The sequence below is a fragment of the Bos grunniens genome, chromosome 3, assembly GCF_055505025.1.
Source record: "Bos grunniens cultivar Pamir isolate PY7600 chromosome 3, Bosgru_T2T1.0, whole genome shotgun sequence".
In the NCBI taxonomy this organism is placed as follows: domain Eukaryota; kingdom Metazoa; phylum Chordata; class Mammalia; order Artiodactyla; family Bovidae; genus Bos; species Bos grunniens.
In genome coordinates, this window is record NC_141167.1 from 74661761 (window position 1) to 74685624 (window position 23864).

The 23864-nt window shown below is 33.5% G+C and overlaps 1 protein-coding gene across 18 annotated transcripts in view; it reads left to right on the forward strand.

Annotated features, from left to right (window-relative positions):
- The window catches only part of PTBP2 (polypyrimidine tract binding protein 2), an 86682-nt gene that overhangs the window by 61211 nt on the left and 1607 nt on the right, over positions 1 to 23864 (forward strand). For 6 of the 18 annotated variants that reach the window (XM_086394446.1, XM_086394448.1, XM_086394440.1 and 3 more), the window contains 5 exons: positions 16521 to 16675; positions 18134 to 18167; positions 18586 to 18678; positions 23404 to 23620; positions 23727 to 23804. In XM_086394446.1, coding sequence (XP_086250572.1) covers positions 16521 to 16675; positions 18134 to 18167; positions 18586 to 18678; positions 23404 to 23620; positions 23727 to 23804 — 577 coding nt within the window. The remainder of the gene's footprint in view (positions 1 to 16520; positions 16676 to 18133; positions 18168 to 18585; positions 18679 to 23403; positions 23621 to 23726; positions 23805 to 23864) is intronic. The other 12 variants (XM_086394442.1, XM_086394444.1, XM_086394449.1 and 9 more) reach the window with 3 other exon arrangements.

The window sequence follows — 23864 nt, forward strand, 5'->3', positions numbered from 1 at the left end:
CTAATAAAAAAAACACAAATATTTGCAACTAATAGTTGACAGAGTCAAGATGAAGAAAAAATAACAGAAAATGTTATTTTGTAAGTAAAATAAGTGATTTATAACTTCAGATGACATTTTAGTTTCCTTTTGATGAATTCAGGGAATTCTTGGTTTCTGAAGTTTGTAAGATTATCATTAAATGAATGTTTCTGGACGTATGGAACCCAAGATTGATGAATCGCAAACTTGTTCTTAGAGTTTAGCTTATTGCTATTATTCAGTTGCTAAGTATTATCCAACTCTTTGTGTCCCCATGGACTGTAGCATGCCAGGCTCCTCTGTCCTCCACTGTCTCCCGGAGTTTGATGAACATAAGTTGAGCTTACATTCATCAATTTAAAAAGAAAAAGCATCACTTATTTAGTGTGGATATGTAACATGTGTTATCCATTTATAAATATGTTATATAAGTGATACATCATCTATGAACAGAGAGACACTAATGCACAAGAGAAGCATTTGATATTTGAAATTAATTCTGATAATTTTAGACAAAACTTAACCTTATTCTGATTGTCTAATAACAACTTGCAGAAATTATAGCAGTTTGTCATAATAAATTTATCATGATAAATTTATCATAATGAATTCTTTAGGTTGATAACATTCTTTCCTGAGAGAATCTCCATCACTCTGTGGGCTTAGTTTAAAGCTTTATTTCCTCAACTTGGCTTGTAAGTAAATAATATTAACAATTTTATGGTGTACCGTTTTTTTAAAGTCAAGAATGAGACAGTAATGAATGAATCATGGCCTTTGCTTGTAATTGTTACTATGAATTCTTAATTTTTTACTGATAGAACTTATAGAAAAGACAAAAATCAACATTTATTGAATAGCTTCTAGATCCTAGGGGTTCTGCAAGGTACTTGGCAGATACATTATTTAATTCTTAAAGTAACCAAAGTAGAAGATGATACGAAGATTTTATAGTCATTTCTAAGGAGTTTAAAATTTTACTTTGAACTTATTAAATAAACAATGGTAAAAGACCGAGAAATTTCAGCTAGTTTCAAACATAGTACTTCCTTAGACCAGTAATCACTTCCTGGGACCCTAAGAGCTATGTGTATTTGCCTATTGGGGGGGTAGTTGATGAATTTGTGTATGTTTTTTGGATTCTGGTTGGAGTCATGGATTTGTCTATGGAGTTTATCATTTTTCTTGTAATGGCCTTGGTGGAATTCTTTTTTAGAGTAATAATAAATAAGAAATCTTTCTCATAAAAGATTATACAATCCTGGCATAACTTAACTTTTGTCTTATTCAGTGCTTTTATCATTTCTCAAGTGTTCTGCATTTTTGCATTAAAAGAATGTGAGTAAAGTTGCTCAGTTTTTAGTAAATTAATTTGGTGTCACTGCTCTGTCTTGAAGATTTCAGTATAATATTCTGGCATACCTTGTTTCAATGTGCTTCACAGATAACTGTGTTCTTTTACAGATTGAAGGTTTGTGGCAGCCCAGCATTGTCATGATAGTTAGCATTTTTTAGCAATAAAGTATTGTATAATAACGGTATATACTTATTTAAAACATAATACTATTTGCACACTTAAACTACCATATAGTGTCAACATAGAAAAATATTTTGGGGTGAAAATATGTGAATTCATCTTCCTTTACTAAATGACTTCATTGTTTACATGTTTTAACGGGGATTTTTAAATTTTTAAATATCCTCAAATAGTTTTTTAAAGGTGAGTTATAAATTTTAAAAATCAAATAAAGGAATATATTTATAATTCATAAGATAACTACCTATATTTTGATATATTTTTTCTTATTTTCTATGTAAATACATATTTGTAAAAAATTAAAATCACACTGCAGTTTTGTGTTTGTCATTTTATTGAGGGTTTTTTGTTTTTTTTTTTTTTTTTTTTCAAAAAATGGTAATTGTAATAGCAAGATAGACTGCTAATGGATATATAATACTTTTGTATTTATGTTGAACGTTTAGTTTCCCTTCATACTTTTCATTAATATAAATGGCATTGTGACCACCAGTACCTGTATGTAATGTTTTTGTCCTTTATTTACTTAGACTATAGAACTAGAATCATTGTGTCAGAGAAATGTTAAAGCCTTGTGATTCTTGTTTGAAATTTCTTTCCAGAATGGTGATAATTAATTTAACATACATGGTATGTGAGGCTGGCTATTCTACTTTTTCCTGTTCAGCATTGAGTATTAGTATTTTTATTTGCTAGGGTATTAATAAGGATGTCAGATTATTTTAATTTTTATCATTTTATGAACTAGTTTATAATTTCTAAATGCTCATCAGATATTTACAAATCTGAATTGGTTGTGTGGATTCTTTCTTTTGGAGTGTACAAGACATGTTAAATGTATATTAAGGATATTTTGCTCCTATTTTATGAGCTGAGCATTCAGCTTTATACTGTTACTGTAGATTGGCCAGTTATGGAAAAAAATGTTTTAAAATAATTCATCATAATCCAAACATTTCCATTTATAGGACATTAAGGTAACTTTGCACCCTCGCCCCCTTCACTCGCCTTTGGTGGATAGTATAATCTTTATGAAGAATCACTTACTATTTTACTTTTTAAAGTAGTGATCAGACGCTGTTTGTAGTGACTAGTGACATGCAGTATTGTTTTAGTAAGGTCATACCTTCTGGAATGGTGACTAAATTTTTTTCTCTGTTTATTTGCTTCCATTGATATCTAATCAGGTGACTTCAGATTACAACAAACTAATATTGATAAGATCCATTTTCAGCTTGAGTCTTTCTTAAGCTGTACTTGTTCAAAGTGAAATAATTTATAGGTATCCCTGTGTTTCAAAAATTCTGTAAGAACACAGATAGAAAAGAAAGTAAGTGAAGTCGCTCAGTAGTATCCAACTCTTTGCGACCCCATGGACTGTAGCCCACCAGGCTCCTCTCTCCATTGGATTTTCCAGGCTAGAGTACTGTAGTGGGTTGCCATTTCCTTTTCCAGGGGAATCTTCCCGACCCAGGGATCGAACCCGGGTCTCCCACATTGTAGGCAGCCACTTCACCATCTGAGCCACCAGGGAAACAGATAACTAGGTGATAATTCTTTTCTGCCAAATATTTAAGGGGATTCACTTTATTTTGTATCATTTTTGTATCTAAGCAGTTGACTGAGTTTAGTCATTTTGGAATCAATATTATAAATTTTAATTGGTTTATTTTACACAGTAAGTTTTTATGTGGCTTCTCTGCTGCTTTCTTGCAAAGTTAGGAATCACTGTGTCTTCAAAAATGCAGTTTATTTAAGAATGGAGATGAGTGCTTTGTAATTAGTTAGAAATCTGATGTTTAAATACATAATCACAAACCTGGCAGACTATTAGTTATTCATATTCTACATCAAAGAACAAGGTGATCAAAAATCCTTGAGATTATAAATTGAGATGTCGTTATAATGATCATTTTATCATGTTTAAGAAGTGTAGTTAATTTATTAAGGGGTGGATCACTTTTAGAAAATTGCTAAAAGTAATTTTTCATGATCACGCTATCTACATTTTTTAAATTAATGCAGTTAATACATTCCAAGAATAGAGCCTTCTGTGTGGCAGCCTTTCTCATCATATAGTTTTAAAAGAAAAGCAAACTTTGTATAAGATTTTTTGATGTTAAAATAATTGATGATTGAGAATAGATGTAACAACCATCTAGATAAATCTGTAATCCTTATATATCTGTGCTTCTCAGTTTTCCTGCACATCAAAGTCACCAGGCCCTACCCTAGACTGAAAATCACTACAAGTGGGGTTCCGTGCATTTGTAATTGTTTAAGTTTCCAAGATGGTTTTACTATGTAGTGGGAGTTGAGCATTACTGCTATAGAGAAAGTATGTAATATTTTAGATGCTTTATTTTAGCTTTTTAGCACAGTTATTAGTGTTCTCATAAAAATATTCTTCATACCTGTTGACCCAGTATTTTAATACTTTTCTTTTATTCATGCCTTGTAACTCTGCCTTGATACAGTTCCACTGATAGATGTTCAGTTTAACTGTTATATTGACTTTGGTTTTCTTTTTATGTGTTTATGATGTATAAAATTAACAAGCAAACTAGTTTTTTAAATATTTTTGAAAACTTAATATTTTAAAACTTAAATGACTTCTGAACTCTTTTTTTTTTGAATGGGTTATTTACATGGTGATTTTTTAAAAGCTTTTATTAAAGTTTTTTTTTTTTATCATATACTGATGTAATAAACCCTATATATTAATCATCTCCATTCACTAGTTTCCACACTTGTTATATCTGTTCATTTTTTCTGTTACATTTTAAAGCAAATCCTCAACATTATGTCATCTCAAACATTTTCATAATTTCTCTAAAATAATGACATTTTCTTACCAACCATACCTGATGGAAGTTGATTAAAACCTGATCATAAAACTTACCAAAATTGAGAATGGTCTCTTAATGTTGAATACCCAGTTCATCTTGAATTTCCCCAATTGTCTCAAAAAATGTTTTTTAAGGGTTGATTTGTTCAGAATAGGATCTTTTCAAGAGCCACATACTGCATTTGGTAACTGTGTCTCCTGAGTGTCTATTATTCTGAAGATTAGTGATATAGAGGTTATTTTTATATAGAGATTATTAAAGTCATCTTCTTCCACCCAACCCTCAGTTTCATTGACTTATTTATTATAGAAACCTAGTTATATCCTTTTAGAAAATGCCACAGTCTGGATTGGTCTGGCTATAGTAGCATTAACTTGTTCTTCAATCCACTGCATCTTTTATATAAATAAGAAATTAGCTCCAAAAGCTAGATTAGATTCAGATTCTGTTATTTACATTTTTAAAGCAAGAATATGGAATATGATGTTCCTTGTGATCTCAGTTGGAAGCGTAAAATATATGGTTGGGTCACTTTTAGTGATTTTAGTGATACTTTAAGATTGTGGTTTCAGGTGGTGACATTCTGATCCTTCCATTTTATTTTTCTATTAATGGTTTTAGTATCAACTAATGGCTGCTGCCTTTATTTCATTTGGAGGTTGCAAATTTTGGATTTTTCTTCTGATTTAAACATTTCTTCTACAATAATTGGTTGAAAGTGTTCAGTGTTCCTTTGTCAACTAGGGCTATTTACAGTTTGTGCAGGACAGTTAGTTAAGTTCTTGAATTTATTTGCTAATTTTTAGTGGAAGAAGTTATGTCCAGATTTTGCTTTTAGTTTATTATGTGTGAGTGGGTACAGACTAGATTCTTCCCTACTTCTGCTTTAAACTTGAAACTCTTAGTTACTTCCAGGTTTTGATAGCCCTAGAGTGGTTTGAGATGGTGACCTTACCCTAGAAGTGAGTGTTTTTTAATTTATTTATGTTGTTATTATTATTTGATCTTCAGTTCAGTTCAGTCTCTCAGTCGTGTCCAACTCTTGGCCACCCCATGAATCACAGCACGCCAGGCCTCCCTGTCCATCACCACCTCCCGGAGTTCACTCAAACTCATGTCCATCGAGTCAGTGATGCCATCCAGCCATCTCATCCTCTGTCGTCCCCTTCTCCTCCTGCCCCCAATCTCTCCCAGCATCAGAGTCGTTTCCAATGAGTCAGCTCTTTGCATGAGGTGGCCAAAGTACTGGAGTTTCAGTTTTAGCATCATTCCTTCCAAAGAACACCCAGTCTTAATGATCCCAAAAAGGAAGAGGGGAGTGGTTAAAGGACTAAAGAGAGCTAATCAAATTTAGGTATATTTATCTCAAACAAGAATTCATCCCATGAAATAACCAGGAAGCATAAAAACTTTTTTCGTAAAACCTAGTGGACTAAAATCACTTATCTATTAAAACTAACTGTGGCGGGGGTGGGGGGCCCCCTCCACCAGTGTGTTATTAATTCAGTCAGAAAGTTAGCATCTTTTTCCTTGTATCCATATGTATGTTTGTTCTGTGTCTTTTTATTTTTTAAATATGATTCTGTAGGTGTGCAGTAAAAAACATCTTCTGTGAAACATGTCTCATGTATCCCATTACAATAGAGCAATGGGGGCAGGGAACTACAAAGTTGAAAATTAGTATTGAGCTAATAGAGCAGTAATCGAATATTGTCTTAACAAATATATTTAAGTGCTGCCTGTGATTTTCCTTTTGTATATGTTTTAGAAAATAAAATATATTTAGTGTTGTTTGTAGATACTTTGTAATAAATTTAAGCTATTCATGGTTTCTGTATCCTCCAAAGATGAATGTTATTTGGAAATTCTTGTTTCAGTGTTTTTGCTGAACCATTCAGTAGCACCAGAGCTTAGAAAGAATAAAATGGCCACTTGGTATATTGTAAGGCCACTTAAAGTTCATCTTTATGATATAGGTAAATAAATACTTTTGAGAAGGAAGTGGCATTCCACTCCAGTATTCTTGCCTGGAGAATTCCATGGACAGAGAAGCCTGGCGGGCTACAGTCCACAGGGTTGCAAAGAGTCTGACACAACTGAAGGACTCACGCTTTCTAGAAAGAAATGGTGGTGAAAAAGGAGTCTTAAAAATACACATAGACCAGTTTCTAAGGAGTGAGATTTTTTGGATAATTGGTATTGATAGAAGGGGGTTAGCTTTTTTTCTACCACTGTTTTCTCTCCCTATAAAAGTTTGGCTCCACTATCAAAGTGCCTTAGGGAGATCCTTTTTGGGATAGTTCCTACCACAGGAATATCTTTTCAGAAAAGTAGTTTAAAAGTAATTATTTAGATTCCACCTTTGTTGCTTACAGTTCTTCATTTCATACATTTTGAGGCAAAAACATTTAAAATATTGTGCTTTAGAATGGAATTGTCCCAATCCCAGAAACCAAAAGGTAGATGCATATGGGTATTGATAATAGTCTATCATTTATTGAGTATATGCCAGTGCATCATTCTTAACCCTCTTGTGAGTTAATCCTCACCATTCTTAAATGAATTTATCCTTATTGCCCCCATTTTACAGATTTAAAGCCTGGAACACAAACTGATTAGCAGTTTGCTCAAATTCCCATCATTAGTGAGGGCCTGAGCCAGCCAGGCAGTGTGGCTCCAACAATCTGTCCTTCTAATAAACATTAAAATGAAATGTGCTACAGATTAGCTAAGCCTTTTAGCCTACCTTTTTTCCCCCTATGGAGTTCATGTAGAATAATGTCATGCATATAGTAAATTGGTAAGCCTGTAGTTTTAATTTCCTTCTTTTTTTATATAGTGAGATGTTTTCTGTTGCTATGACAGATTTTTTTGTTGCCAAGTCCATCCAGTGTTTAACCTGGTTATTTCATGATGACAAAACCAAATATGAGTATACCTACTCTATAATTGGATCCAGAATAGGAGCTGTGTGCCTGTGTATTTATATATATATATGATCATTCATATATATATGATATATGTAAACCAATTATATATGGTCATTCATATACATGTGTATATTATATGATAGTAAACTGAATTTATATTTTTATTTTTTCACAAAATATACATTAAAACTTACATACCAAAGTCTTAAACTAGCAAAATCCTAATCTATAATATTCTAAGACTAATTATAGCAAAGACAGTTATGGCCAGAAAATCACACCAAATAATTCATCTATTGCAGTCACATTTGAAAGCTCCAAGAGACCAAAATAATTACTCACAAATATGAAAACATCCTAGAAATATTTCCTGGAAGTACTGAACCACACCCATTTTAAAGTATATCACTGAGTCTCAAAACTAACAAAAGTTTTTAAAAACTACATAATTTAAAAGCCAGTATTTTATCATTTTCAACATAAATCAGAATTTTTTTCATCCAAAGTTCATGAAAATACCTGTCCAATAAATTTGATTTTCTCATTTTGTTTCTGTTTTAACATCTAAGAGTTTAGAAACTGTAGTTGAGCTTGCCTACTTTTCCATGTGTGCATTTTTAGAAAACGTTGAGTTCTTTGGATTATTAAACTATCCTCTATTTTTCTATGGCTGAATTTTAAAAATACTGTGTTTTTCCAGTTTTTAAAATATCCCTTCTAAAAAGGAAGTTGCAAGAGCTGAGGTTGAATTGTTCATTTTTAAATTTGGATAAAATTTTCACTTGTGAATCACAAACTAACTTGAAGCAGTGACCTTTTAAAGAGTTTATTTAATTCTGTTAGTATATTTTAAATAATATTTGAATTAACATTTTAAACCTGGAAAATTTTTTTTTGTCTTCTGAGCAAATGAAATGGTAATAGCATACTTTGAAGATACAATGGGCGAAAACATTGGGAGAAAAACATTAATGCATCAGTTTGCATTTACTCATGCACCAGCATTCTCAAATGGAATAAACTTGTAACTGTAGTACTAAAATGTAAATTCATAGGCCGCTTTTTAACTATCTTGGATGCAATTTTTCATTCCCAAGTTCCTAATGGGTGATAATATAATCTTTGCTTAAGTGATTTTGTTATGGTCATTGATTATATTGTTCTCAGCTGTAGCTTTAAGGAATTTCTTTTACTAATCCCGTATTTACCTTCTCCTTTTCCATGATAGCCTGTCACATATTTGAAAACATTTTTCCTATTTATTCTGGCTTCGTATTTTTAAAGCTAAACAGCCTGAGTTCAGTGGTAATCAACTTCTGCCTTTGGGTATAGAAGATAATTCTAAATCAAATCAGATGGTAAATTTAATCTTAAAAAAATTTTGCTTTTAAGAGTTGACACTTATGTATATGTGGTGCAACTAAAACAAAGAAAAGCCTTCTAAAGTATGTTACTACTGTCTCTGCAATTAGTAGAATAAAAAGTATGTATTTGTGACCAAATATGAAATGCTCCTCTTATCTGAAGGAGGTAAATATTATACAGGTTTTGAGTCTCTAAAGATGTACCAAGAAAGCAATAGATACATATAGGAAATTTCATATAGATTTTTTTTGTGTGAGTTCTTCCTAGCTTCATATTTCTCTCTTCATTTGTCAATATTTCTTTTTCCTGTTAATCTTAATTTTAAAATGGTATTTTATCTCTGAGTCTTCCTTTCCTTTTTTGCACCCTTGTGAATTTTTCTTACCCTTAAGTAATTGCACTGAGCTTTTCACATTCCTTGAAGGACTCTGCCTCAACTCAGTGGCGTCCTGCTTTATTCATTCATTGCATTTTTTGATGGTTTTAGCACTGTGCTGGGTACTGTAGGGTCTCAGAGAAATTACACAATTTCTGTGCTTATAATCTGGCAGCAAGCATCTGAGTATATATCTATTATGAGGCAAACTGAAATATGTAATAGTTATTATAGTATTAGAGCATAATTAAACGGGCACTTTATCATCCAAAAGAGAAAGTTGAAGGGCATTGTAGGCCAAAAGCCACTTGATTGGGATAAAAAGACAGGATTTATTTATTTTTACTTACTTTTTGTTTTGTTTTTAGCTATGTCGAGTCTTCATTGCTGTGTGAGGGCTTTCTCCAGTTTGCAGTGAGCGAGGGCTACTCTTCATCGGAGTGTGCGACTTCTCCTTGTGGTGGCTTCTCTGTTGTGGAGCATGGGCTCTAGAGTTCAGGCTCAATAGTTGGGGTTCACGGACTTAGTTGCTCTGCAGCATGTGGGATCTTCCTGGACCAGAGATTGAACCCATGTCCCCTGTATTGACAGGCAGATTTGTAACCACTGGACCACCAGGGAAGTCCAGAAGAAAGGATTTTGAAAACATTGCATGAGCAGATGTGAAGGAAAATGTATCTTGCATATTTAGGAAGTTGACAAGTATTCAGTTGTGAATGAGGCATAGGGGCATAGGAAAACATGAAAGGCAGTGAGGAGAAAAAGAATTAAGTTTGGGTCAGGATCTTAGAATGGATGCTATCCTAAGGAGTATACTGGAGACTATTAGTCTAAGTAAGATAAAATTGTGAATCTACACTAGGGATAGAAATGAGAGTGGAAAGAAAGAAACATGAGGAAAATTAAACATAAAAGTAGTAAGACTTGGAATTGATGATATGATGACTCATGAGGAATTAAACTTGAGAAGTCAACCTAGACAGTAGGATATTCATTCCTAGGACTTAGGAAAGAGTTCTTTGGGGTTGAGAATTTGAAAGACCAGAGGATTGATACCTAAAACTTTGGTTTAAAGAGATCAGATCAGACAGAGGGCTTGTGGATGGGGAGAAATGGGATAAAGGTGGACAAAAAAATACAAACGTCCGGTTATAGAATAAATAGTACTAGGGTTATAAAGTATTATGTGATAAATATGATTTATACTGCTGTATGTTATATATGAAAGAGTAAATTCTAAGAGTTCTCATTACAGGAGAAAAATTTTTTTCCTGTTTCTTCTTGTTATCTGTGAGGTGATGGATGTTCACTATACTTAACTGTGGTGATCATCTCATGGTGTATGAGTCAAATCATTATGCTGTCTGTACACCTTAAATGTATACAGTGCTGTATGTACATTATCTCTCAATAAAACTGAAAGAAAAAAAACTTTAAGATTCCCAACTGTAAAAGAGCAGGAGGGCTAAAGTCTTGAAACTTTAAGCAGTGTACATTTATGTTGTGGGAAAAGAAGCAAGAGATCAAGGGATAAAATAAGATTAAAATTAGAAGTGCTTTTTCAGTTTAGTAGTGACCATAAAGTTTATTCTTATTCATAAGAATGGGTATAAATCAAATTATAAAGAATTAGGAATATAAATATGATAAAATATTTACTCCTCTTTGAAGTAATGCACTCTTGGAAGGAAGGAAAAATGGGATGGTAGTTGAAAAGCAAGGAAGTATGCATAATCATTTTGAGTGTAGGCTCAAAATCCAGACATCCTCAATTCAAAATCTGGCTCAGCTTTGCTGTCTTAGATTTCACATTTGTCATGGATATGATAGTAATCCCCATGTTCTAAAGCTAGTGTTGTGAGGATTGAAAATGTTAATGCACACAGAGAACTTTTCACAATGCCTGACATATAATGAGTGGAAATTTCATATTAGCTAGTATTTGTTTTGAAGGCTAGCTTAAATCCTAGAATTGATTGTAGTGAATTGGATTGAGAATAATGGAAGTGTTGAGGCAAAATATATAGAAAATTTTTAGGACCATTGTGAGAACTAAAAGGAACTTCTGTCAAGCTCACATAGAAATTTAGGAGCAGAGTTGGAGCCAGAACTGAAGTTGTCAGTTTTTTACAGTCTGTATTCTTTCTTCTCACCATTTGTATCTTCATAAAGAAAGGGGAACAGATGAAAGAAGGGAGAACTTTTGAAGTTGGTTGAACATTTTAAGGGAATTCTCATCTCAGTCTTCCAAGATATTTGCTGAACATAAGAATGAGGGTCGGGTATAGGAGTCTAGTAGATTTTTAGGGAATTCTTGAAAACAAACTAGTAAATCAGCTAATGTTGAATAACAAAATGTGGACTCATATGCTTTTTGAGTGTGTGTGTGTGTTTTCACTTTAATATTTTACAAACCCAGATGAAGACATGTCCACAATATAAGATTTAATTTATCCAAGCCTGGCACAGTAGAGCATTAACAGATGAGTAGCGAGCAAGCCAAAATGCTCCAGCTACATAGTAAAGTCTAATCAAGGGAGAATAGAAAGGGAAGTGGATTTGTCATATAGTCTAAAAATGGCTTAAGTGGTTGGTATAGAAGTAGAATCAAGAAGATGGAAGAATGGAGTCAGGAAAGAGGATTTAAATATTAGCAATGAATGGTGAAAGAAGAAAGTCAAAGATGTAGCAGAAGAAGTTGATAAAATAGATTGATATAGTAAAATCAAGGTAGAAGTTAAGGAATCATGAGACCACCATGTCGGACAGATTGCAGGATGACAAGAGCTGAGCAAGGAAAAGGAAATAAGGTGTGAAAGTCTTTATGTCGTGAGAGACAATGTCCCAGTGACTGACTGTTTTGATGAGAGATGTTTACATGATATTAACCTCAAAGGCATTCTAACTGGTGATAGAAGAACAGCAGTTGGAAAGTAACATTGGATGGTGGGATAGTAGGATGAATAATGCATCCCTTATTTCCCTTTGGGGAAGAGTTTAGGGAGATAAAAATGAGGGTTATAAGAGAAGTTTCATTAGGATCAAGCAAGCTTTTAGTTAAACGTTTTCTCTAAGGAACACATTGAATAAAAGTGAAATTGTTAATGACAAAAGAAAAATGGGTTCTAGAGGCTAAAATAGAAATTGAAGGGAAAGTTGGTGGGAGAGGAGGAATGGGTTGTTTCAGGAAAGAATAGCAGTTGTCATTCTTGTCAAAAGTAAAATTTTTATTTTCAAATCAGGAAATATATTGTAAAAACTGCCCTCCCCACCCAGGACCCTATACTACATGAATTAGGATAAACCTCAAAAGTCCCACCACCAAATCCTCTGTTGAGTCATATGTGAGAATAACAATCAATAGATAGATGTCTTGAACAGGGAAAAGAAGTATAAGATGAAAAGATAATGGTATAATTGACATTGGATGGAAGTTTTAGAATAGGAAATGAAAGGATAAAACAAGTTATGCATCTTTAAAAAGCATAGACAAAACTGCCATAGTCAAGAGGAGCCTTAAGGAGACATGACTAAATTTAATAATAGCATCCTGAAATAAAAAACATGAATGCATTCTGTGCTCAGTCATGTCCGACTCTTTGCAACCCCATGGACTGTAGCCCACCAGGCTCCTCTCTCCATGGAATTTTCCAGGCAAGAATACTGGAGAGGGTTTGCCATTTCCTTCTCCAGGGGATCTTCCCAACCCAGAGATCGAACCCGTGTCTCCTGCTTTGGCAGGCAGATTCTTTACCACTGCGCTACCTGGGAAGCCAAGAAAAGAGGACATTAGATGCAAATTAAGGAAGTCTGAATACTTTATGGACTTTAATAATAACATATTAATACTGGCTGATGAATTATAGCAAGTATATCATACTACTGCAAGATGTTAATAATGGGGGGACAGGGGTGCCCAGGTTATGGGAACTTTGGAGAATGTTTAATTTTTCTACAAATCTAAAACTGTTCTAAAATAAGCTTATTAAAAATTACAGATAAAATTGGCAAGTGGTTTAAGAGAAGTTATCAAAAACAGTTTAATTCTTTGTTCTGTTGTGATGGACAAGGAATGTCTGTGTGCCTCAGCAGAATGTGACCTGAGGGGATAGAGGGATAGATGTATAACTTAAAATCACTTTATCCCCATGGACTTTGAGTCTCTATCAGATAGATATGTGGCAGTGTTGCCATCAGTTTCAGTGGGGGAGTGGCTAGTAATGTGTCAGAACTATTACAGGAAATTTATAAAATGGCCGAATCACTCAAAATGCTGGGTGGCCCAGCTAATGAAGATCATTTCACATAGAAAGGATCCCTGTCACATCTTCCTTTTCTTTAGCATCTGGTAGTATATGAAGCTCTTTGATGTTACTTGATTCTTACAACAATAGCGGTTCTAGAAGTAAAACAGGTGTTTTTATCCCCCGTCATCAGTATGCATAGATAGTGTTTTTTACAGCATATTTGCTACCTTAAAGATGTTAATCATTCAAATTGTTTTCACAGCTAAAAGTAGTTCATTAGAGGCAATGTGTATACCATGTTCTATATGTTTTTTTACAAAGAGAAGATAGTGAATGTATTGTTTTCTCTCATGGCTAAAAGTTAACATTACTATGAAAAATACAATACAGAATTTCTTTCCAGAGTTTATTATTACAGTATAAATAGTGCATCATGAAATACTTCGTAGGTTTTTGTTTTTATGTAGCAGACGTTGAGATTTACCTGGTTGACAGAATTTTTAGAGAAGAATATACTGAAAGAAATTGTGGGATCTATCTTCAGAGGCTTTTAAAGGTCCAGTAAAAACTGCAAGACTATTCTAGTGACTGAGAACTGCAAAAGATGACTGAAATAGTTTTTCTAAGTTACCAGCTTGGGAGAAGGAATAGTGAAGGAGAAGTACACGCTAGTGGCACTAAGGACAGTGACTCCATCTCTGACAGTATTTTTCACCATGCTCTGGACTGCCTAAAATGAAGGAAGATCATTTGGCAAGATGATAGATCATCTGTCTTAGTACCAAGTGATCCAGCATGGTAAGAATAAATGGAGAAATATGGAGACCGTGAAGTAGCATTTGGGCAGTAGCAACTACATTGGGGACGTCACAGCTTACATTCCACTTTTTGCTAAGCTTTCCATTGCTGCTTTACTAGGAGGAGGTAAATTGTATTTGCTTTGAGTCACAAAATTTCATGAGAAAATTATTAGTCTCGTTTTTACTAAAGTGTAATGTTTATTAAAATCTGGCCTTAAGTCAGGTTTTTTCACACTTAAAAGGGGGCTTTAGCCTAGACTTTAATTCTTAATTACTATTTTAAATTAATGTTACTTTTAATTCTCTGATTATTTTTCCATGATAAGGCTTGATGATTTAAGTAATATTGTACTACCAATTATATCTCCATTATAAATCCTAGACTTAAAGTTTCTTTGAACAAAATTTCCATCATCTTTGAATATTTTGGTGAAGTTTTATGATTGTTTAATTGTGTATTGGCATGGTAGAGATGTATTTTAGAAGAAACCATTTTCTATAGAAATGAAGCGTTTGTTTACCTAGGCTGTTGTGTGTAGACTGATATAGCAAATGTATTGATGTTTTATACGTGTTTCATGAATTACTAGTTTTTCTTGAATTAGCAACAAAGAAAAATGATAAACTACTTAGAACTATAATTTGGGAACCTACATATCTCAGAATATGCAGGAACAAAATGACTGTGAGTACATACCTAGGAATTAGGAATGTATCTTTACATTGGCAGCATTTTAAGATAGCCATTGAATGTTAAATGGAAACAACCTATGAAGTATAACGGGATCTATGGTATTTAACATGGGGAAGTTAGTAATACCATAGAATAAAGTGGTAGATCCTAAAAGGTGCTAAAGATTACTTAGTATGTATAATAATGATTAGACATGAGGAGTTTCTGTGTTAAAATTAGATCCTTATTTCTGCATTTACTTTAAAAATGAAATTGATGAATAGATGAAACAAGATTGGCCTTGAGTTAGTAATTGTTAAACAGTTATGATGGATACATGGGGCTCATTATTCTAGTCTCTGTACTTGTGTATATGTTGGAAATTTTCCAAAACAAAGAGTGAAAAATCTAAAAAATAAAAGTGAAGAAATAATAAAAAGGGGGGACTCCCAAAATATTGTATTGGGGGAGAAAAACCTGTAAACTCACCCAGAGCTTGAACATATATGAGAAACACCATTCCACTGATGAAAGGTACTCAGTAAAGATCAAAGGAAATCTGAGGGAAAATTTTTACAAGTCGAAAACTAAAGAGGTTAAGAATTGTCAATCCTGAAGAAGCTTCAGCCTGCCAATAAAAGGTCATAGTAGTTTCTGTAAAGTAAAAACATAAACGTGGCTAAAAGAGTAAGATCTGACACCAGAGTTAACAGTACATCCTTATGACATGTACAAGAAAGCTGAAAAGAAGAAATAAAACATGAATTTATGGGACAACAGTACTAAGGGCCAGTTCTACCCAGGTATGTCATGAATTAATTTTATGTAGGTTGAATGTTTATCTCCTTTATCATGGAAAGAAAAAAAAAAACATGTAATTTGTTTTTTTTTAGTGAACTAATATTTATTAAGAAATAAGTTAGTATGTAAGAATATAAGGAATGAAAGGAATCAAAGTTTATTAATTGTTGAAAAGTAGATTAAAGATGCTGAGACAAAGGGAATTCTGTGGAATAAATGAAGAATCCTGAAGATGACAGAGCAATAGTAAGACTGGAAAGTAGAACAGTAGAAATAAGAAGGAAATGTTCAAACTGGTAGGTAAAGGATAGGAAAATACTGGTGTGCTATATTGACTTTCTCTTATTCTTTCTGTGGGGCAAATGTTGTGTTTGAAAGACTTATATTACACCTACCTGAGTATGGAATTAAGGAAAACAAATTTTGGTAAGATTTTCTTTAGGTCAGTTGAATACATTATATAATGTATGTTCAAGGTGATTTGTTTCTAAGAATGAAGAATTTGCTATATATGTTTTGTGAGCTATAATTGTCTGATTTCAAGTAAGTTTATGAAGAAGATAGCACTTGTTATTTTTTTTAGATTTGACTCCTCACTATGTGAACCATGGAAGTGAATTTTATAAGTCTCTGACTTGGAAGTACATTCTTTTTGCTTTGTTTGCTTTTCCATAGGAAATGGAATGTTATATATTTAATTTGTGACATAATACAGGTATGTACCTTGGTTCTAATACTTAATGATTTCATTGAAACCAGTGAATTTTCTCTGCTACTTAAACAATTTTTCTAAATGTTACAAAAATTAACTTTCAGGAACCATTTGGAACGGTCAGCCCCAAGCCATCAGCCATCGTGCTTAAATTGGTTTTGTAAACGACTTGTGTGTGTTTCGTAAAATATGCTTTATTTTAAAATTAGGGCTTCCTGTTGCAGCTGTTCCAGGAGCTCTGAGTCCTTTGGCTATTCCAAATGCTGCTGCAGCAGCTGCTGCAGCTGCTGCTGGCCGAGTGGGTATGCCTGGAGTCTCAGCTGGTGGCAATACAGTCCTGTTGGTTAGCAATTTAAATGAAGAGGTTAGTAAAATAATTTTCTAATGTCTATTTTTTAACTCCATTTCATTTGTGAAAGTTTTTCATGTTTATTTCATTTTGCACTTGCCTTTCTTTTTATGTACATTCATTAGTCAAAGTATTTTCTGTGTGTTTCTACTTCCAAATAAAATCTATGTACTTGTTTAGGTAATACTTTATTTCTGTAGCTAGTCATATCTCTTTTAATATATATATATATATTTTTAACCTAACTACCTATTTTTCCTAAGAAAAATATGGTGAAGTACTATAGTTTGGCTTTTTATCTTTTTGTTGTTCTCAAAGGCAAATATCTAATTTGCAGATGTAACTGTAAAACAATTTTGCTCTTTGCCTTTTCTAATTATTTGCTTGTTCATTTCATGCTTATGTGTCATTGCATTTTTTTAAATCTTATTTTATGTGAACTACTCTAATACATTTTTCTTTGAAGGTTCTTCCAAAGATCTTGACGAGGCACTCTTCCAGTCTTTCTTAGTAATTTTTTCTTTGCAGTTATTAGTCATTGTCTTCTAAAAATATTTTTCAACTTTACCTCTCCCCAAACCCCTCCCACCCTGTTAAATAAAATTTATTGCTGAGTTATTTTCTTTAGTTGTACATTTTATGTCTGGTATATTTTATTTTGATTGCTATGGAAGCTGGTATGAAATGTGGGAAGCTCAATGTATCAGTTTATGATGTCTAATTTGAATATTTCATTTTTAATTGGCCTCTGTTAATACGAACATTAAGTTATTTTATCATTTAATACTATAGTCATTCACAGTTGTGCATGCTAAAATGTTTGAATCAGAGTGCCTTTGTTTTTCTTTTAAGAATTTTGCCTGCATTTCATAACCAGCCATGCTTATGCAGTTAAAAGTTCAAAGTTTAAAATTCCTATGCATGCTTTCCTTCCCTATGTTGAGATGAAATGCTGTAATTTACTCTTTGATATAGATGTACTTTACCCATATTTGTCTTGGATGACTACATTTTACTCAGTTTTTCTTGTACAGTACATAAACCAACCATTTTCTGACCAAATCCTGCATTTCCTATGTACTGACCTATATTTTATTTTTTTTTTTGTTCCCCGATTCCTTATTTTTTTCTTCTGCATTGCTGTTTCCCTTCCCCATTTCATCCTTTTCCCTGTGTGTTCACCTTCCCTTTCCTTGTCTTTTCCCAAATGCCCATTCCCTTCCCTGTCTTATCCTTTATTTTCCTTGTCCTTGTCTTCATTCCCTGTCTCCATTCCCTATGTTCATGCTTCTGTGCTTGAACAAATGTTCCTCGGACCAACTTGCCCCAATTAACCGCCTTGAACCATGATCCATGACCACCTCACCATTCTGCGGGAACCACCCTTCGTTATGGATGATCTGTTCATCTCCGCTCTTCCTCGACTCTTCTCTCTTCTTGTCTTACGCTGCTTGCTCTTCTCTCCTTCTAAAGATGGTTACGCCCCAAAGTCTGTTTACCCTCTTCGGTATGTTATTGTTAGCACTATACTTTTATTATTGATTTGATTTTTGTTTCACCTTAATTCTTATTTGTAGCTAGCACTTTGGCTTAAAGTTGAATAGTAAATCTTTTGCTATTTTTCTTTGCTATTTAAAACTTTCCATAGACACAAAATTTGTTTTAATGCATGCTGATTTATTTTGCATGGTCTTTAATTTAATATCATTCACATAGCTTTGAGGGTTTATCAGAAATTATTCTTTTCAAAATTCACTGTTCAAAATCTTGATCTTCTTTATTCATTTGTGAGAATGATGAGTTTGAATGAGTGATCATGTTGATGTCTGAATGTTTCATTAATATGTCAGAAAGATAATCTTTAGCTGACTTGCACATAAAAATTAATTCCATTTTTGGATTACCTCTCTGTGGCTCCAAAAAAGGTGTTTATGGAGATGTGCAGCGTGTGAAGATTTTGTACAATAAGAAAGACAGTGCTCTAATACAGATGGCTGATGGAAACCAATCACAACTGGGTAAGAATAAACTATGTGTCATCTATACGGCTTCAATCTGATTTCAAATGTATAATGTAAACCTGTGAATAAAAACAAACTCCTTTATATCAGTAAGAAGCTGTTTATTAATAGCCAGGGTTCACAGTGTCTTGTTAATTTTCATATTTTAATATGTATAGTTGTACATGATGAACATACTTGTATTTTTGTGCTATTCTCTTACCATTTCTTGCTCGGAGTTTAATGGAAAAAGGTTTTGGCTTCAAGATTGAAATAACAGTTTCACCTAAGAATTATGATATATATATTAAAAGATTCTTAGCATTTTTCATTTCTGGTTACTCCCTATAATTGAAGTTAACTGTTCATATAGTCCATGGGATCCTGATTAACGCCATGTTAATTTAATTCTTCTAAAGTCATTTGAAAGTATTTGAACTTAGTAAAGAGTTACATGAATGTATTTTAGAGATAGCAGGTTACTATAAAATGAAAAACTAAATTCCTCACTTTAATCCTTTTTGGAACCTTAAAATGTACTTCAACAAGTTGCACTTACATTATTAGATAAATAATTGATCACTTAATTAGCATCTCATTCAACTTCATGCATAAAGTCAAATCACATAAATCCAGAAGGTAGTTGCATATTCACAGTGTGATTGACTGTAAATGTCAGTATAATGTTAGCTTATAATTCTGTTCATTAAGATTTGGGGATGATGGTACCTCAGACTGTGTGTACTCACATCATTAATTTTGAAATTTGCCATTTTTGGTGTAAAAACTAGTGTATTTGTGCTATTATATCCAGTGAGATTCACAGACTAACAATATGATAAACCAGACCTTTTAGCCTTTGGCATCAGATAGAAGTTTGAAATTCAGTTTCTTACCAGCTATTAGGGTAGCCCAGGCAATGAATTGTCGGCAACCCACACCAGTACTCTTGCCTGGGAAATCCCATGGAAGGAGGAACCTGGTAGGCTCTGGTCCATGGTGTTGCTAAGAGTCAGACACGACTGAGCGACTTCCCTTTCACTTTTCACTTTCATGCATTGTAGAAGGAAATGGCAACCTACTCCAGTGTTCTTGCCTGGAGAAACCCAGGGATGGAGGAGCCTGGTGGGCTGCCGTCTGTGGGGTCACACAGAGTCAGACACAACTGAAGGGACTTAGCAGCATCAGGCAATGTATAAAATTTTATATATCTGGCTTTCCATTTTAAAAAATGGAGATGTCTATCTTTAGTGGAAGTTCTATAAAAGTGCTGATTGTGTCATTGTGTGTGTGTGTGTGTGTTAGTCATTCAGTCCTATATGACTCTTTGCAACTCCATGGACTATACCAGGCTCCTCTGTCCCTGAAATGTTCCAGGCAAGAATACTAGAGTGGGTTGCCGTTCCCTTCTCCAGGGATATTTCTGACCCGGGGATCAAAGGCAGGTCTCCTCCTGCATTGCAGGCAGATTTTTTACCATCTGAGCCACCAGGGAAGCTCCTTGATTATGTCATAGATGCTCATTATTCTTTTCTTCTTTTTCTGCTTATGTACACTTCTGTACTCTGGTTAGGGATAGTCATTGTCATTATTTTTATGTACTTTATAAGAAGCCTTTTACAGTGTTTCATAGTTGACAAAGCATTCTCAAATGTTTGATTTCTTTTTTCTCATTGTGTGAACTGTGGGTGGTGTCTGTTGTTCAGTCGCTAAGTCGTGTTCAATTCTCTGCATGCCAGGCTCCTCTGTCTTCCACTATCTACCAGAGTTTGCTCAAATTCACGTCCTTTAAATCAGTGATGCTAATGATCTCATCCTCTGTCACCCCCTTCTCCTTTTGCTTTCAGTCTCTCCACATTACCCTTATAAATAAGGGATACACAGTCATTATGGTTGAAAGTACCTGTTCAATCAAATTCTTCTGGATGCTCTTTGGTTTCTTATATATGGACTGTTTAAATAAATGATGCTTTAATTTTTACTATACTTGTTTTAGTCTGCTTGGGCTGCCATAGCAAAATACAACAAACTGAGTGACTAAAACAACAAAAATTTATTTTCTTAAGTTCTGGAGACTAGTAATTAGGTGACAACAGATTTGGTTTCTAGAGAGGACTTTCTTCCTAGCTTGCAGACCAGCTCCCTTCTCCATATGTCCTCACACTGCCTTTCCTGGGAGCCTTCCTCAGCCTCTAAGGTGCTGATATCTTTTCGTGTACTTACAAGGACATCAGTCTTACTGGATTAGGGCCTCACCCTTATGACCTCTTTTAACCTATATTCCGTCCGTAAAGGCCCTGCCTCCAAATAGTCACATTGAGGGGTTAAAGCTTCAGTATATGAAGTTTGGGATAATGCAATTCACTGCCTAACAGTATTTATTTACATTTTGAAATGTTTTATCCCTAATTTTTATAAATTAAAAAGATAAAATTTTTATCTTTTCACTAAAGCTTTGCTTACGTACCATGACGTAGTTTTTGGACTATATGTAGTGGCAAATTTCTCATTGCTGATAGGTTAGATTTTGCTTTCTTGAAGTATATTTCCATAAAAATGTGGACTCACACCATTAATGCCTTTAAAACACACACAAATCCTATGCAAAACTAGGATGTGCTATTGAAAAAAATAAGTGAAACTTTTTTTAATATACTTTGTTTATGGACTCTGTTCTTTTTGGTTTTCATGGGACTCTATTTGGGAAATAGTTGTTTTATAAGCAAATATTTTTATGTTCAAAAAGTAGTATGGGAGAAATAAATGGCAAGGTATAGTCAGTAGTAGTCAAGTGTGAATGGAATTATTGCAAATCTTAGAGGCCATGTTAAATCATTTTAGACCAGAATTTTTAAATTTGCAGACATTAAAGATGTTTCCATTTCTACTATAGCCTATTTAATTAATATACTAGAATTTTCTTAAATTAGGTAGTTTAGGAATAACAGAATTTGTAAATTATGTTTGAAATAGTGTACTGATCTTCAGCGATTAAATGAATTCTCAGGAAGTACCAAAAAGTAGTTCTTTGTTAAAGTAATTATCTTATTTCTCCAATTCGTATTTTCAAGAACTACTTACAAAAGAGCCTCAACTGTTTTTAGTTCATATGTAGCTGCCATCTTAAAAGTATAGTTTTTCATAATAGATCTTTACCTACTCTCTAGCAAAATGTGCTGTAGAGGGAGTATTTATAAAATGCAGCAGTGTTAAATATATTTGTCATGTTGTACATTACATCCTTAGTACCTCTTTATCTTATAACTGGAAGAGTAAATTTGATTTTACAAATTAGGGAAGTATAAATGAAAAAGATTTTTCAGAATGGTACCTTATACTTTTATAGCATTTTCCTTTTCAGACCTGTTTTATATTTAACTGGTTTGTTCTATACAAGTAAGTATGACAAGATGCATGGATTTAACAAGTTCTGGGTATCTCCTGTGTCAGACTGTGTACTGTAGTGTACTAATCAAATTAAAAACATTTGAGAGTAGGGATTTTGTTCTCAGTTCCCTGCTCTTCCATATTGTCTTTACCTCTCTGTTGTTAATACTCTAATACTTTGATTTGAGTAGTCAAATAGACGTTCAGTTTAGCTAAACTATATGACTTATGACATGGTTTTCTTCAGTTGTGACTACTTGAATAAAACATAAAACGTATAACTGTTCTCTAATCTCAGACCAGTTCATTTAGTTCAAAAGTAACCCAACTGCTGCCTCAAGAAGTAGGCATGTGATGTTCTGTGTTTAAGCACTGTGCTGTGTGCTGGGGTAGAGACACTGGTTCCTGCTTTCATGTATTTTACAGTCTGAAGGAGGATGATAATTAAAATGTGATGAATTTATAAAAAGAAATAGAACTGTATGGGGACTATCTACTAAGGTTCTGAACCTTTTCTGAAGAGTGCAGAAAGGGTCCTCTTTAGGAAATAACACTGACAAATAGCTTAGGAAAGATTGTGAAGGAGATAGGAAATTATTATAAATAGAAAAGCATGCACCAGGCTAAAGGTGAAATACTAGCATTTGTTTAAAAAAAAAAATGTTTTGTACACCTGAAAACTTAAGTACAAGGAGGATAGTACTAAGATACTGTAAGTTCCATGAGGGTCAGGATGGTTTTTATATTACCATTTGATTCTCAACACTAACAAAGTTACTAGTATTATAAATCATGAATAAAATATTTATTCAGGGAGGCTTGAGAAAGATGTTAGGGTCAGACTGAGAAATGTAGAAGACATGTTGAATAAGTTGAGGCTTCATCCTTAAGGATTTTAAGCAGGTAGTGACATAGATTTGTATAGAATGGAGGAACATAGAGAAAAATCTAGCAAGATGAATTGGGAAACTGATTTGAGTTATACAGATAAAAAGTAATGGCAGTGAAAAGTGTAGAAATAGATGAATTTGAGGGATAATTAGAAAGGGTTACATAGGACTTGGTAATTAGGATATGGAGCAGAAGGGAGAAAAAGTTAAAGTTCCTTGGGCATTATCAGCAGGACTGTCAAGAAACTCATTCTGGGTTTTCATTCTATGAAAGAAGCTGGCTTCTTTGCCTCAGTGCCTTGTTGAGTGCAAATGAATTTGTTTTGTCACCAGTGGCTATTGTAAATTCGTGATTTATTTTAAAACCATAGCAAAATTAGGTATTTCAACTATTCTAAGAATTATTGTAATATTTTTGCTTTGGATGTTGATATTGTTTATTAACAGGCATTCTTCCTCTTTATAGCCATGAATCATCTTAATGGACAGAAGATGTATGGAAAAATTATTCGTGTTACTCTGTCTAAACATCAGACTGTACAACTACCTCGAGAGGGACTTGATGATCAAGGGCTAACAAAAGATTTTGGTAATTCCCCATTGCATCGTTTTAAGAAACCTGGATCCAAAAATTTTCAGAATATTTTCCCTCCTTCTGCAACCCTTCACCTATCCAATATCCCGTAAGTATTAAAGATGGAGTAGTTTATTAAGGATATACATTTTAGGAATAAAATAAAAAAAATTTTAATAATGTTTTTACTCTTTTTTTTCCATCTAATTTCCCAGTCCTTCAGTAGCAGAAGAAGATCTCCGAACACTGTTTGCTAACACTGGGGGCACTGTGAAAGCATTTAAGTTTTTTCAGTAAGCAAGCTTTCTTGTCTTTAAATTAGTGACTTGATAGAAGTAAAAGTTTTCTCCAAG